We start from the raw sequence: 15,246 nt of genomic DNA on the forward strand, positions 1-15,246 counted from the left end.
TCCTGCCACGCCCCGCCCGTGTGCCGCAGCCCTGTCTGTACCAGGTGCCTTTCACTTCAGATTGAACAGGGCCCCGTGCTGTAAGGTGGCCAGTTACATCCAATCAGCGAGATGTGGAGGAGTCACATGACTGAGCGCGTTTTCTCCACTGTGCGCGAGGGCAGCAGGGCAGGGTGGAGCTCCATGGCCTCCACTGAGGCGCTGCTCTGGAGCGCCCCCTCTGGCCCACAGGGGCACATGCACAAGACTGAGGCTGGCGGGCTGACATACATCAATATATGTACCGCTAACACAAACAAATACACACCTCCTGCCAACAAGCACACACGTGCTTGTGCGTGCAATCACACACGCGCACACAACACACACACACACGTGCACTCACACACACACATACACGCACGCACAAGCACGTATGCATGCACATGCACATGCATGTGCACAGACAGACACACACACAGCCCAAAGGGAAAAAAACAATCATGACCATCAGTCTCGAAACAGCCTGACAGGGTCAGTGTCTGTATGCCTTTCAAATACCAACATGGAAATGTAAATAACCATCACAGTAATTAAAAAACTAAATTACAAAAATAACCAAGCAAATTTTGTTACAGTCCATAATTTTTAAAATTCACAACACCCCCCCCGCCCCTCCAACATACACACACACACACACGAAAAAATACAACAATCCTTATTTACAGCATAGATGACTCAGATATACAGTTTCTTAGCAATGATGATGATGATATCACATTGGTTACTAAGCAACAACTGAGTTCTTTTTTTTTTTTTTTCCTGCAAGGAAATTTGGGAGTGATTTCTGCTGAATAATGGCGGTCAGGGAGTGATGGAGGGGGGGGGAATTCCGACCGTTTCCGAACAACACGGTGGCCGATGGCTTAGACGGGGCCGTCAGCGCGGACAGCGTTCCCTGCTGGGGCGAACGATCGAAAGAACACGCGAAGCTGGAGCCTTCAAAGGCTGCCCTACGCGGCTAGCCTGGCTACAGCATCCGACCTGTTAAAACTGGGGCAGAAATCACTGGGTTCCTCCCAGCAGCGCCTGTGATCCGCACACTCAGGAGGACACAGAAGCACATTTAGTGCCGGTGGCGGAACTCCACGAGCACAGAGCTAAAGTAACGACGACAACAAAAAAGAAAAGACGAAGTGTCGTGGCCACCTTCACAGGGAGCACTCACTTCTTTTCAAGGTTTCGGGGGCAAAAAAAGACAAAAAAGGAACAAAACGACTTTTGGAATGTTTTCGTTTTTAAGACCACAAACTCAGTTGTTCTTTAGTAAGAAATGAGTCCTTTATACGTGTATTTGTCCAACATTGTGTACGATGTATTTTAAATATATTTCAGATTTTTTTATGAACCTCAAAACAACTGTACAAGTATTTTACCATTGTAAATATTTCTATAGTTACAGTATTTAAAACATAAAATGAGTGCACTTGAGGAAAAAAAAAAAAAAAAAAAAAGAAATTAAAAAAACAAACCTGACTGTTATCAGTCGATAGAGTCAAGGGCTTAAGGACACCAGGGCACAGTGACTTTGTGGTTAGCACACTTGTGCAGCCTTGCCAGAATCTGCCTCCCACTGAAGCTCAGAGGTGCTGGGGGGGGGGGGGGGTATATACATGTGTACATGGCTGACTCCGTGTACCAAGCATTACAAATCGACCTTCATAAGGGCCTCCAGAGCTTTGTGACTTATTGCCGTGTCCAGCAGCACGTTCCATACTATCAGGCGGCCATTTTGAGTAATTACTAGGCAAGTCAATGGCCGTAGGAGATGCTCTACGGTGCTAGAAACGTGAAGGGTGGGGTGAACCCGCTCACTGAAACGGCAGATTCCGCCACGCTTTCGCCCCAAAGCCTCGTGGGAAACGCTTGGGAGCTTCAGCGGGAAGCGGCCGAGAGGAACGCTCGGGGCGAAGTCCGCCGGACGGTCCGCGCGGCCCCTCGCCGCGTCGCGCTAGCGTTCGCGGGCGGCCGCTATCGGCGTTAATGCGCCCTGCGCGGCAACGTTAGCATCGCCAGTGAAGAGCTAACACGGGCGCCATTCCCAGTACGGGAGGCCCGAAGGGAAGAGGGTGCTCCTCACGTCTCAGGCGCACATTTTTACAAAGTGCTCGAGGGTAACAGTGAGCCCCTAAGGCCTGCTGTAGCTAGATTATTTTTCCAATGTTCTTGCTCTGATGTTTAATCTAAGCGTTGGTCATCGTAGGACAGTGTGGGTTTCCTGAACCCTGTAATGGCTGGAGCTACAATGAGATTTATTTGAACCAATCGAAAAGGTTTTTGCTCTCTACCGCAAACCAAAACTATGGTTCAGTCAGCTGTTGCACATGGCAGTTCCACCTATTTTTAATGAACCCTCATTTTCCCATCACTGCTTAAAAGCGTAACCATGCTATGGTGGAGTCCTAAGTCAACAGGTCAACAGCCTGGAGTGAGACAGGGATTGGGAGGAGGCCTGGGGGGGAAGGGGGGGGGGTGAAAGGAAAAGACAAACCGAATTGTGAGGGGACAGGCTTCACAGGGGCACGGCTGAGGTTGGAGAGACTCCCGAACACCACAGCATTTTGGAAGGTGCAGCCGTGGCAAAAAAACAGCGCTTAGCAACCTCCTTTCGGCTTTCTGCCGACTGAGCCACGGAGCAGCGCCGATAGGCTGCTTCTCCTCCACCGGAGACCGTTTGTTAAGTGCTCGTTTAAAAAAAAAAAAAAAAAAAAGGTTGCTATGGAAACGGGCGCAAGCACACCAAAAGTGGCAATTTGGGAAAATTGAGCATAAAAAGCCGGGGACTCTGGGACGGCTCTGCCATGAGCCGAGGCTGGGGATCGATGCGCGGCCGCGCTTCAATTACCCTGCATCTGCGACCGCCAGATCCGCCGTGTCACACAGCGCGCTATCGCCCGTATGCCCCCACACAAGCCCTGGCGCCCCCTGGTGTTTCAGCTGGAGCACACTGCCAAGACTAAAGGCTTCTGGGAGAATTTGGGTGGGGGGGGGTGGTCAAATATGAGTGAGCCTGTCCTACTGAGTGACACCACACACCCGTTACTCAGGAGCTTCTGCTGTTTAAATATTCAAAAGGTTTTTCTTGTTTTTTTTTTTTTTGAATGAGCAACATTAAGACCAGAGTCACATGTCTACCTTACTTGGCCTGCACCAACTCATTCCGCGTGGAGGGAAGAATGAATCAACATGGAAGGTGAAAAACCAGGGTCCCCTAGCCTTCCCCTCTGCCCAGCTGAGCGTTATACAGTCTTAGACCGGGCTACAGGGGCCAGTGAGTGCCCTTCCTGGGTCACAAAAGGTCAGGGGTCAGGGGTTACAGGTGGTCCTCAGAGAAGGGGGGGGGTATAATATTGTGGGGTGGGTTGGTTCCCTGCACACTTAACCACACCCAGAGCACAGAGTGAGAAAGAGTGGCAGAATTTGTACGCTAACATTATACTTCATTTTGCTTAGTAGTTGCCCATAATCCAAGACTCAGATGTACAATAGCAGTGGCAAACCTTTGGATTTGAAAATTCCTATCATAAGTCAAGCTCCTTCACAAATATACTTGACAATATATCTTTGGGGGGGGGGGGGAGGCATTACATGAATGGAAACGACACTCCCAATGCACAGCATTTTGAGCCATTCCAGGTCTTACTTCCAGCCAGTTAGCAGCATCAGCACTGGAACAGGATGCACTCAGTGCCCTCTGGAGAAACTGCCTCTGTCACCATCCCTGTTAAACGCTAATGGGTTAAAAGTGAGTTGCATAGTGGCAGTGTCTAAAATGGACTGGATCATAGTCGCGCGAGTCTCGCGATGACGGTGTGGGAGCTGCACTGTGCGTTTCTGACCTGCAGGGGGCACCTGGCACGTTGGGGAGCGGGGGGCAGGGTTGGGGGGGGCTGGGGAGGGGGAGGGGGGGTTGTGGAGGGGACAGAGGGGGGGCTCTTAGCAGCTGCACTGCTGCTTGCTCTGTGCAGTGGTGCCCCGCGGCTGGCGAAGCTGTCGCAGCGACGCGTCTCCGTACTGGATCCCCGAACCCATCCGCTCCGGGTCCAGCTCGCCTGCGCGGAAAGCACCGGAAAAACCGCCCGTCAGCACCACGGCACGGACACGCCGCACGCCTGCGCACACCTGCGTTTACACATACACACTCCACAAAGCATCAGCAACTGACTAGAATGTTCTGAGGTTGGTAAGAGAGTTACACTATGTGACCAAAAGTATCTGGACACCGCTTGGTCTGGGGCTGTTTTTCATGGTTTGGGATAGGTCCCTAAGTTCCAGTGAGGGCAAAACGTAATGCTACAGAATGCAGTCACATTCTAGATGGTTCTGTGCTTCCCCAACAGTTTGGGGAAGGCCCTTTCCTGTTTCAGCATGGCAATGCCCCAGGGCGCACAGCGAGGTCCATATAGAAATGTTTATGTCGAGATTGGTGTGAAAGAACATGACTGGGCCTAATCGCTCAGTGCCCAACCTCACTTATGCTCTTCTGACTGAATGGAAGCAAATGCAGCAGTGCTCCAACATTTAGTATAAAGCCTTCCCAGAAGAGTAGAGGTTGTTATAGAAGCAAAGGGTGGATCAACTCCATACTAATGGCCATAATTTTGAATGAAATGTTGGATGTCAGGTGTCCACATACTTTTGGGCATGTAGTGTACCTGACTATCTTGTGGTTACAATGAGGGTGTATGTACCTGACTATCTTGTGGTTACAGTGAGGGTGTATGTACCTGACTATCTTGTGGTTAAGTGGGGTTTGTACCACATTTGTGGTTACAGGGAGGGTGTATGTACCTGACTATCTTGTTGAGGATGGTCAGAGTGTGTGTGTGCGTATTTACAGTGAGGGTGTACGTACCTGACTCTATTTTGTTGAGGATGGTTCGAGCACATTTGAGGAAAGCTTCTTCCACATTCTCCCCTGTCAGAGCACTCGTTTCCAGGAACATCAGCTCTGCACAGCAGACAAAAGTCAAAATACAGTCAACACAGTCAAAACACAGGCAAAGCTGTGCAGCACAGACTCAACAAACAATGAGTCAACATACAGTCAATACAAACGTAACACAGATTCCCCATCAAAGATGAACCATCAAGGGCCAACACACAGTCAACACACAATCAGCAGACAGGCAAATGCAGGTCATCAAAGGTGAATATTAATTACTGACAGACACAGAAAGGGTGAACAAACAACCGACACTGAATATGGGAAAAGATGTCAAGACCGAAGCAGGGGAAGAGGGAGAGAAGTGATGGGATGGAGTGAATAAAGAAAGGCGGGGGGGGGGGGGGGCTCTCATCCATTTGAAACAGGAGACCCCCGCCATCACCACGATTCTGGCCGGTAGTTGAGCCAGAGTTGGCAAGTTTAAAGCCATGGGAGTGACAGCAGGAAAAGTAGAAAAGTGACACAGAAGACAAGGTGAACACTGACAGGTGACAGTTGAAGAAAGATGAAGACCTGGAGGCGACTGCAGACGGGTGTGGTGAGCATAGCATAATGGCTAAGGATGTGGACTACGATTCCCAGCTGGGGAGCAGCCGCCGTGCCCTTAAGCAAAGTGCTCAACCTGAGCTACTTCCGTAAAACAACCAGCTGTATAAATGCATGTTGAAATGCAGCCTTCAACTCTGGATAAGGGCTTCTGCTAAATGACAAAAATGTAATGGGTGCGATGGGAGGGTTCGAGGACAAAGGGAAGTTTCAGGTGTCGAGGAAAAGTGGAGAGTAACACGCTGGAAAGGGAAAGGTCGGGGGGGAAGCAGACAGCAACGCGCAGGAACAGGAAGTGTCGGGAGGGAAGCAGAAAGTGTCGCGCAGGAACAGGAAGTGTCAGGGGGAAGCAGAAAGCGTCGCGCAGGAACAGGAAGTGTCAGGGGGAAGCAGAAAGCGTCGCGCAGGAACAGGAAGTCCAGCCGAGGTACCGTTCTCCTGGGCGAAGCGCGAGGCCTCCAGGAAGGTCACCTCCCGGTCGGCGTCCAGGTCCTTCTTGTTCCCGCACAGGATGATGACGATGTTGGGACTGGCCAGCGTCCGTGCGTCCGTCAGCCAGTTGGTCAGGGCATTGTACGTCTCCCGGCTGGAACGGACGGACAGACAGACAGACGCAAGGACACTTTCAGCGTGACAGATGCCAGTTCTAGCACTGTTCTGAGCTGGTTATTTAGTGAAATATAAATGTGTAATATTTATATTACACTAGTGTCATATAAATCCTGCCCACGTCCCTCTTAGTGACAAATGTACTCCTACACGCCTTTTGGCTTCCCTGACCCTTAGATAATCTTTCTTTGAACTTCCTTTTGGGGTGATGTTATAAGTGTAGCTGTATAAAGAGAGGTCATCTGTCTAATGGTCATTTCTATTTGTTACAATGTTGTTTGTTAGGTTAACTTCACACTCATTGATTTTAATTGGGCCGTCTTAGTGATATCACATTTTAGTACACATGATTTACAATGATGTAAACTCCGTACTTTGCTCTAGATAAGTGTGTTTGCTACTGCACGTGATTGTAACATAACTGCAACATACTAAATAGTGACGAGACTGAGGCCTCGCTATCACATACTGTCAGTGACTCAGATTTGAACCAATCATAGTGTTTTGTTACGGAGAGCATGTATTTTGATTGGCTCATATGAGACAATAACATCCAGTGTCTACAGCAATTATAACACCAGACAATTTGATTTTAAAAACAAAGCTGCCACTTGACACAGTTTGCTGAATACCACAAACTTCATTTAATAATTATCATTATTTATCATTGGTCAAAATAAGCATTCAGAGAGTGACTCATACCTCAAGTATATTTCATTCACTAATTTGCTGCTGGTAACATGGGCTATGACTACACAGATGGATTTTAGGCCTCGGTTAGATTCTTCACTGCTTATGCACCTTCTGGCATGGATGGGCTGCTCAAGTCCTCCACAGCAGCAGGGGGCGATAGATCCCATTTCACCTCAAGTGACAGTGAGAGAACAGCTGGTTCCATGTCCACGAAGCTACCGAGCGCGCTCAGTGCGAGCGAGCGACACAGCCCCAGCTGCTCCCAATTCTCAGGCTAATTGACTTGCGCTTGTGGACCGAACCCCGCTGGCAGAAGATAGTTTATTAAGGCCCCGTCAGATTGCATTATGGCTTTCGCTCGGTCTGATTTTACTGCCACAGAGCCTCGGTAACTGGCAGCGGAGCTCCGATGCTTATTAAATCAAACCCTGGATCGTCCTTCCCTCTCCACCCTTCTGTTCCCGGGGCGTCACAGGATCGGCCTCCATTTTGTTAGATTTGTTTTTAATGGATCCACTCAGCTGATGAAAACTAGACGGACAGCTGGCGAGGGTGCTTCTGTCCTTTTCCTTGAGTTTACCTGTGCTTGTGTACGTGTGCTTTTATACGGTACAGACGCCAACCCCACCCAAACACACATTTAAAAAAAAAACTAATTATAGTACGGCGATATGCCGTACATCACTGTACCCAGAATCCCCTGCCCTCTCACCTCGTGATGTCATACACTAGAAGAGCTCCTGCTGCCCCGCGATAGTAACTTCGAGTCACAGATCTGGGTTGGGAAAAAATGTCAAGAGTTAGCCTATGGGGGACTGTCTTCACTGAACACCTTTCATCCTCAAAGCAATCAACCAATCACAGTCCTGCCCTGCCTGTACTGTTGCCCACTCATGCTCAAAGAGATGAGCAGGTAGTTTTTGTCCCCACACACAAACACAATGCCTCGACATGTCACATGAGTCATTTAAAGCCTTAACTCAAGCGAGCAATGTAGGCATACCCAATGTCGTAATTAAGTAGCTTGTCATTACACAGATGCCTCCGTCGTCAAGACAACATCTTTGCTGACCGACGGGAGGCCATTACCTGCCTCCGCTCCTCATGACATCATCACCATTACCTGAAGCGCTCCTGCCCAGCAGTGTCCCATATCTGCAGCTTCACGGTCTTCCCGCCGACGTTGACCACCCTGGAGCCGAACTCCACACCAATGGTGTGGTTGGAGTCCTGTTTGACTGGAGGAGACAGAGGCTGTCACACTACAGACATCTCAGCCACCAGCGCCACACATTTACCTCAACAATTAAAAAAAAAAAAAGGTTCTCATTTGATGAAATGCAGGGTAATAACTGTCCTGTATGAATGAAAAAGTATTGCCCACAATATGAAATGGTGTAAGATATTTCAAATACTTATCATACAATCATGTTTTGACAAAACGCAGGGTAGATTTGACACACCTTCAAGATAAGGCGTACTCTACCTAAGATGTGGCAGGAGATTGTACACATTTGTTTCTACATTTGTATAATTAATAGGTTATTTATTTATTAGTGTCACACACTCTTTTCCTGTAATGTGCAGTAACAATACGTACCAAGTGAAGTACTATTCGCAATTTTAAATATTTTCTGATTTGGCTATTGGTTGTTCTACATAACAAAAACTACATAATATTAACCGGAGACCCATAGCTGGCTGTCTCCCCCTATGCCATTGGTTGTGTAGCTCACTAGAAGCTGATAGCTGGAGTACAGCAGAAGTGAGCCGTCTTGGCTCAGTTACAGGATCTTTGACACGCAGCTCGGGGGGGGGAGAGTGTTGCTCACACTTGTTTTCGATGAACTGGTGCAGGAGGCAAGATTTCCCCGTCCCAGCGCTGCCAATCACCAGGAACTTGAACAGGAAATCTGCAACCGGAGAGAACAGGAGAAATCAATAGAGCCCGGCCAGGGCCCAGCAGCGCTTTCAGCACCGCACCCTCCGCAGACCGCACGCCGCCCTCCCAGCATCGCGCTCAGCCTGCGGTAAAAACAAGCTGCTAACGAGCAGAGCGCATCTCCGTCGCAACAGGAAATGCAGAAGTGAGTCCTGCACGTACGCCTCTACGCAATGGGCTCAAAAACATGAATCGAGACTGAAGGAAGTGTGCAAGTTAGCTGGCAAGAGGTGTTTACTCAGTGTGCCTTGGCTGAATGAAAGTGACCTAACGACTCTGAGAAAAAATGAAGTTTCCACCCGTTTCAACCGCATGACCCAGTTTCAATACTGAAATGATTTCAGGGTTCAGGAGGAGTGGATGCGTTAGGCTAATCAAATATTTATCATCCATCTATAATTGTGCATAATCCTTAAAGTATGCCTTTGACTGAAAATACAACTCTCTACACGCTCTGTAATATTTGTGTTATGTAACATTTGAAACATGTATGAGTGATGCAGCGGCTGAGGACAGGGAAAGGTACTCTCAGGCTGCATGTTCAAATACCAGGTGGGGAAGTGAGGTTTCAGTCTTCAACAAGAATCTCCACCTGAATTAATATCTAGCAGTATGAACCGATAAATATGTAAAAAATGAATAAATATACAAACTAGAAAAAAAAAACAAGGCAGTGTGGAAAAAATATCACCTAATTTCAGACTTGTTTCAGAATAACCTCCATCAGGGAGTAAAAGGATGATGGATTTGTCATCAGCACATCAGAGTCTAGCTCCTCATTATCTCTCACCATGTAACAAAGGCCTTTTATTCATTTTCATACCACGGAACAAAAAAAAGAGTACTTTATTTTTTTATTTACTCAACAAGGCTCCTACACCAGAGAGCATCCTGTTGATACCCTGTTTAGCTGCACAATTACACATGATGCGTGGCTCTGAGCCAATAAGAAATGAGTCATTGGGTCCCGGTCTGGTCCACACGCACAGTTAGCTTCCGTGACCGAGTTGCAACGGCAGGGCCACCATCTTACACAGGACTGGCGGCGCTCCCATGACCTCTGAAACTGCGGTCACAGACGGAGTTTCGACCGCGAGCGTTACGGGGGACCTCCCCGGGCCGGGTGAGAGCAGGGGGCGCGCCCCGCCCCGCCCCGCCCCGGCCCGGCCCACGCAGCTGAAGCGCTGACCCGCGGGCCTAAAGGCGCTCTCTGTTTACCCTCCGCAGCCGCGCGTGTGCCGGGCTCGGGAGCCGGCCAGTCATGCGGGGGATTCCGGGAAAGAGTCAGAGTCGCCTGGGGAACAAGCCAGAGGGGCGGGGGCTCCGTAATACCCACACCCAGGTCACTCTACATCGAAAACCGCAAAGCACATTAACCGCTGATACACTCCCCTTGTTTCAGCTCTAAAATTAGGTTTAGACGGGAACTGAATACAACTGTATTGCATTAATCCCACAGGCACTGTGAAAGGCTTTCAGCAAACAGGCTCGGCTAAAGAGACCAGAAACGGGAGACGTGTTCAAACAGAGGCAAGGCCAGAGATCACAGCACATCTTCAGCTCCATCTGTGCACTGCCAACTGCACTCTACAGGGAAATACATGGGGGATGTGACAGTGACTTTCAGAAGGGTTCTCCGAAAGAGGATGTGTGAGTTATACAGAGAGAGAGAGGAGAAGATGAAAGAGAGAGAGAGTGAGAGAGAGGGGTTGGTGAAATAGAGAGAGAGAGATGAGAGGCTGAAATACAGGAACAGAGAGAGAGTCTTGTGAAAGAGAGAGGGGGGGGTGTTGAAATAGAGACTGAGATTGAGTGGTAAAACAGAGAGAACAGGCAGTTGACACAGAGAGCGAGACTCGTGTGCGGTGTGCACGTTGGACTTTCCTCTCCGCGGTTTCGCCGCAGCAGAGGGCTTCACATCCGCCAGCCGTGACGTACTGAGCGCGGCAGCAGCCGGGGGGAACGGGAGAGAGCCGCCGAGACAGACGCCTCATTTGCATACGGCCCTGCTGCCACGAAGGTCATTCGGCCCGCCGAAAATATTTAGTCAGGAGGGCCCCGACAAATCACTTCCCACTCCCTCCTGCCCTTATTTGAGTTTCTGCTCTCTGTGCCAAAGCCACGGAGACTGACACGGCCAGTGGCTACAGGGATAAACTCTGACTTCTGATTACGGCATCTGTATGAAAGAGGACTGTAATGATACATCATCAACATCCCCTGCTAGTGCTAGTGAAGACCTAAATGTTCTGTAGAAAAACATCTACTAACAAGCGGTACAAAAAGCAAAGAGTGCTTGTGCGCAGTAAGAAAAAGACTGCCTGGCCTTGGGTTTATGTACCAACCTACTGTACAATGCCTTGCTCAAAGGCAGCAGCCCAGAGCTATAAAATTCATGCAAAATGCTCTTAGAATAAGAGGCTTGCTATCTGCACCGTCAACCGCCGATACCGCGAGTAGTCCGAAGCAGGGCCCATTAGCCAATGAGAACCCCAGGTGGCACAGTATTGTTCTCAGGAGGCCCAGCAGGGCTACAGAGAGGCAGAGGAACAGGCCCGGCTGCAGACTGTAACCCCTGAAAGAACAGAAGAGCCCCAAGGGATCTCCCAGACAGCTCTCTAGCCTCTACTGCTCCACTCTCCGCAGAGATGTGAGGGAGAGAGAGAGAGAGAGACGGGGGTGGAGAGAGATAAAGAAAGAGAGAGAGAGAGAAAGGGAGAGGGACATACAGACATACAACAAACATGAATAAGGACCAAACTATTCGACCGCTAGTGACAAACGGTGCACGGGACCACTAGCTGCGCTGCTGTCGACAGACGGACTCCAGTTACTCCGCATTAATTATTTGCTCGCCGGGCGCTCGTCCAAGCTGACTAGCACGGCCCGGCCGGCTCGACAAACACAGTGAACTGCACCGCCGCGACTAATTTGCACACGACGCAACATAGGCTACTTTTTACCACAACATACTTTACCACTGGACTTTCCCTGGAGCGGCTGCGGTTAAGACTGCTGGCAGAACACGAAGCCTGGCCGTTAACCACGGTTCCAGCGGCAACGTTTCGGCAAAGTCAGCAGAAGTGAGCCGTGTGTGTGTGGTGTGGTGTGCCGTGACCGTGGAAGGCCTTCCTCTCTCTCTGCTGCTCTCTAATTAACAAAAAAAAACCCACACCACTTACTCAAGTTAAGATGGACCTTCCATTGTAATTCTGTAAGCAGTTTTTTTTTGAGATTTCTGCATAATCAGTGCTGGAATCAGCACCCCTCCGATAAATGCAAAGTGCAATTGCCTGGGAGAAACGTACAATTTAGTGCGATACAATATATTACCCAGTGCAACGTGCCAACTGAAAAAGGTACAGCACAAAGGTGACAATGCATTCACTGGAATTAGCAGATATGTTGCAATGAAGTGAGCACTTGCTGGTAGCATTTCCAGAAAATTCAACTGACGTAAATACAGGCACAACAGGTACATTGACTTCACTGAAAGTATTTTAAGTCTCACCACAGAAACATCATCACCAGGGACAACATTTATTAATAATTTCCATAACTGTTCAGCGAGGTAAAGTCTCTGTGCAGTAACCCGACTGAAATTATGCAACTGGCAAGTTAGCAAGGCAATTAACAGAACCTCAAGCTTGTGTTTCACATTCTGGGAGTAACGCCATCTAATATGGTATATTAGTGTGACACTGTTAACATTTACTTTGCTAGTCTTACGCGTTACGTGCTATATTAAATGAGTTAGAGAATATGCCAAACAAAGATTCTACTTGACTGGTTTTCTTCTGAGTCATAGAGGATTCGAAGCATTGTTCGCTCAGCCCGTGAAGCATCTAGCCCACGAAGCTCAAAGACTGCCAAACTCCCCGCCTCACTCCCACCCCCTCTCACTCACACAAACGGCACAGAGCCCCATGCTGGGAAACCATGCTAAAAGGAAATCAATGAGGACTATTACGAAGCAACTGGACGCCAGTCTCTCCAACCCATTAGTATGAGGAAGTGCGGGCCTCTTCTGCCAGAGTGCACCGTCTGGTATTGCGTTACTGAGTACAGGAGAGGGAAGGAAAGAGAGGGAGGAGGAGAAAGTTCCTGCTGCTAGAGCCACAAAAGGCCGCTCCGTGTGTGTGTGTGGTACCATTTCAAGGCAACCGTTTTCAAGTTCAAGGCACATGAACCAGGCTAATGACACAAGAGCTCTAAAATAAAAAGACATGTCTGGGATTGAGTCATGGTTATTGTTTTCCCGTAGCATGAATAGGAACAGTAAATATTATTGCCAGTGAGGGCCATGCTACATCCACATGGCAACTCCCACATCACAGCCAAGTTAAGTATGTAACACATTTGCATGAGTCAGTTGATCAGCTGGTTGATGATATACTGGTAATTCAGGGTAATCCGCCACCCACCTTCACTGTAAAGAGCTCTGTGACCAGGGCCAGATAAATACAAACCATCAGTATCGTCACCCATAGCTATTCAGCATTGAGACAACACCATTCTGCAAAAAACAATATACACACATGGCTTCGTGAGAAGCCTATGGAATTTAACCCACACGCAGGCAATAATTTTGAAGATAAGCGGTTGTGGACGGATTCAAAGATGACAGATACCACATACGAGCTGTCATAACTCCACACCTAACCACAAACAGACTGGCAATCTTGTTTGTTTTTTTTTTAGCGTCAGCCTTTAAAACGAGATTGTCCAGTACATGTGACACAGGCCTAGCATTTGGTAATGACACATACTTGTTTATCAATAATGTGATGTGAAAATTTGATCCGACACCACAGCAGAGGTCGTTTCGGTCTCAGAGTGTTTACTTTGCACCAGCAGTAGCGACAGACGCCATTTAGCTCGTTAGCCACATCGAACCTCAATCCAGAAACTTCGGTCCACCACGATGACAGTCTGTTTACATCACGGAGAAACGGTCAAAAAAGCACGGCGGATGGCAGGGATACTGGCTTGCTAGCTCGGTCCTTTCCAACAGGAAATGTCAACTGGCTAGGTAGCAAGCTAACAGCTGTTACGACCTAGCTACGTTACCCAAACAAGACACAAAATACCTCCGTATTCCAACGCCACTAAAGCTTAGCAAGTAGACTACAACTTCTGAAAGACGCAAACTCCAGTTTCGTTCAAGAGTTACCTAGCTGGGCTAAGGACATTTAGCTGGCAACCATGATAACCTCGTCACATCTCTCTTTAACTTGCATCGTATGGAGCTCAGTTAATACTGTAACCCACCTAGTTTTAGGAAGTGGATAGCTAGCAGCTAGCTGTGCTACTGTAACACGTCCAAAACGAAGTTCATCCAACTCCGCTAGATTAGCAAACCAGCAATATGTGTTGACAGTCGTCAATAGCTAAGAATTCATTTTAGACACAGCGATAGTTTACCAGCAGGCATTCAACACAATGCACTTTCGTCCTAACTCAATTCGCTACGTCGCTAGCAAGCTTAGTATGATTAACATATCAAGGTCCTTAATTAGCCGGCTAGCTTGCTAAGTAGCTAGCTAGCAGTCTGCCGTTCCGTGCGGGTGTTGTTTTGCCTACACCTACCGTATGTTTCTGACATGTCTGTCCCCGCTTTCCCGGACACCTTCGACTCTTAAACCTGACAGGCTTCCTGAGGTCTAAGGCTTTGTGTTTATTACAATATGAGAATATCGTATATTTAATGGCCTGTGCGTTGTATTATCTGGAAAGCAATTGCTCCTCCTTGATATGGACGCCAGCCGCCACACCGCTTCCTCCCTGCCCACCAGAGCGACGCATGAAAACGTAATGACGGAATTTTAAATAACGACGTCAAAGCGTTCACTTTTTCCATAGTTTCAGGCAGTTCGACCGAGAGACCAGAAAGATTTTATGGTCAACAGGTGTTTTCTCGGAACAGTGGTCAGCAGCATTCAAAATACCTGACCACAGATAAACTTAATAAAGCTACTCTATTAGATAAAGATTATGTTGTTACAGTAGTTGGTAGATTTTTTTAGCCGAGCTATTGCCGTTTGTATAAATCAAAGTCTATCAACTCTTATCCCAAAATCTTATTTTTTAAACTGGGCGTAGTCCTGTCGTAGCCCATTTAATGTAAAATAAGCATATCTAAGAATAAAATGAATGTTATTGTATCCCGCGTAGTTAAGATCGCCACAACTTCCTAATCTGTAACATTGAGTATGTTCTATTCCGTTGTTTTGACTGCATGCTCACCACACTGTAGTTCATTCCTTCTCAGTTATTCCACCACCTTTTAAACTGCCTTCAGATTAAGTGATTCATATAGAGGAAGCGATGCCAGAATATAGCATTTGAAATCTAGTAGGCTTTGGCGCATTTTACTTTAATTACAAAGTAATTTTACTTTAATTAAATGTCGTTTAATGAGGTAGCATAAAATAATACTCAATCTCAAACACACAAATATATGTTGCTG

General features: G+C 48.0%; 1 protein-coding gene across 1 annotated transcript; it reads right to left on the reverse strand.

The window, feature by feature from the left end:
- Positions 1 to 3,025: 3,025 nt before the first annotated feature.
- On the reverse strand, positions 3,026 to 14,586 carry rab4b (RAB4B, member RAS oncogene family). Its single transcript, XM_064301298.1, has 7 exons — positions 14,367 to 14,586; positions 8,668 to 8,748; positions 7,959 to 8,073; positions 7,548 to 7,610; positions 5,965 to 6,119; positions 4,895 to 4,990; positions 3,026 to 4,091 (listed from the first exon to the last, which is right to left on the reverse strand). The coding sequence occupies exons 1-7, from the start codon at positions 14,380 to 14,382 to the stop codon at positions 3,976 to 3,978; spliced, it is 642 nt and encodes a 213-aa protein (XP_064157368.1). The 5' UTR covers positions 14,383 to 14,586; the 3' UTR covers positions 3,026 to 3,975.
- Positions 14,587 to 15,246: the final 660 nt, after the last annotated feature.

This window comes from Anguilla rostrata, chromosome 12 (genome assembly GCF_018555375.3).
Source record: "Anguilla rostrata isolate EN2019 chromosome 12, ASM1855537v3, whole genome shotgun sequence".
NCBI classification, from domain to species: domain Eukaryota; kingdom Metazoa; phylum Chordata; class Actinopteri; order Anguilliformes; family Anguillidae; genus Anguilla; species Anguilla rostrata.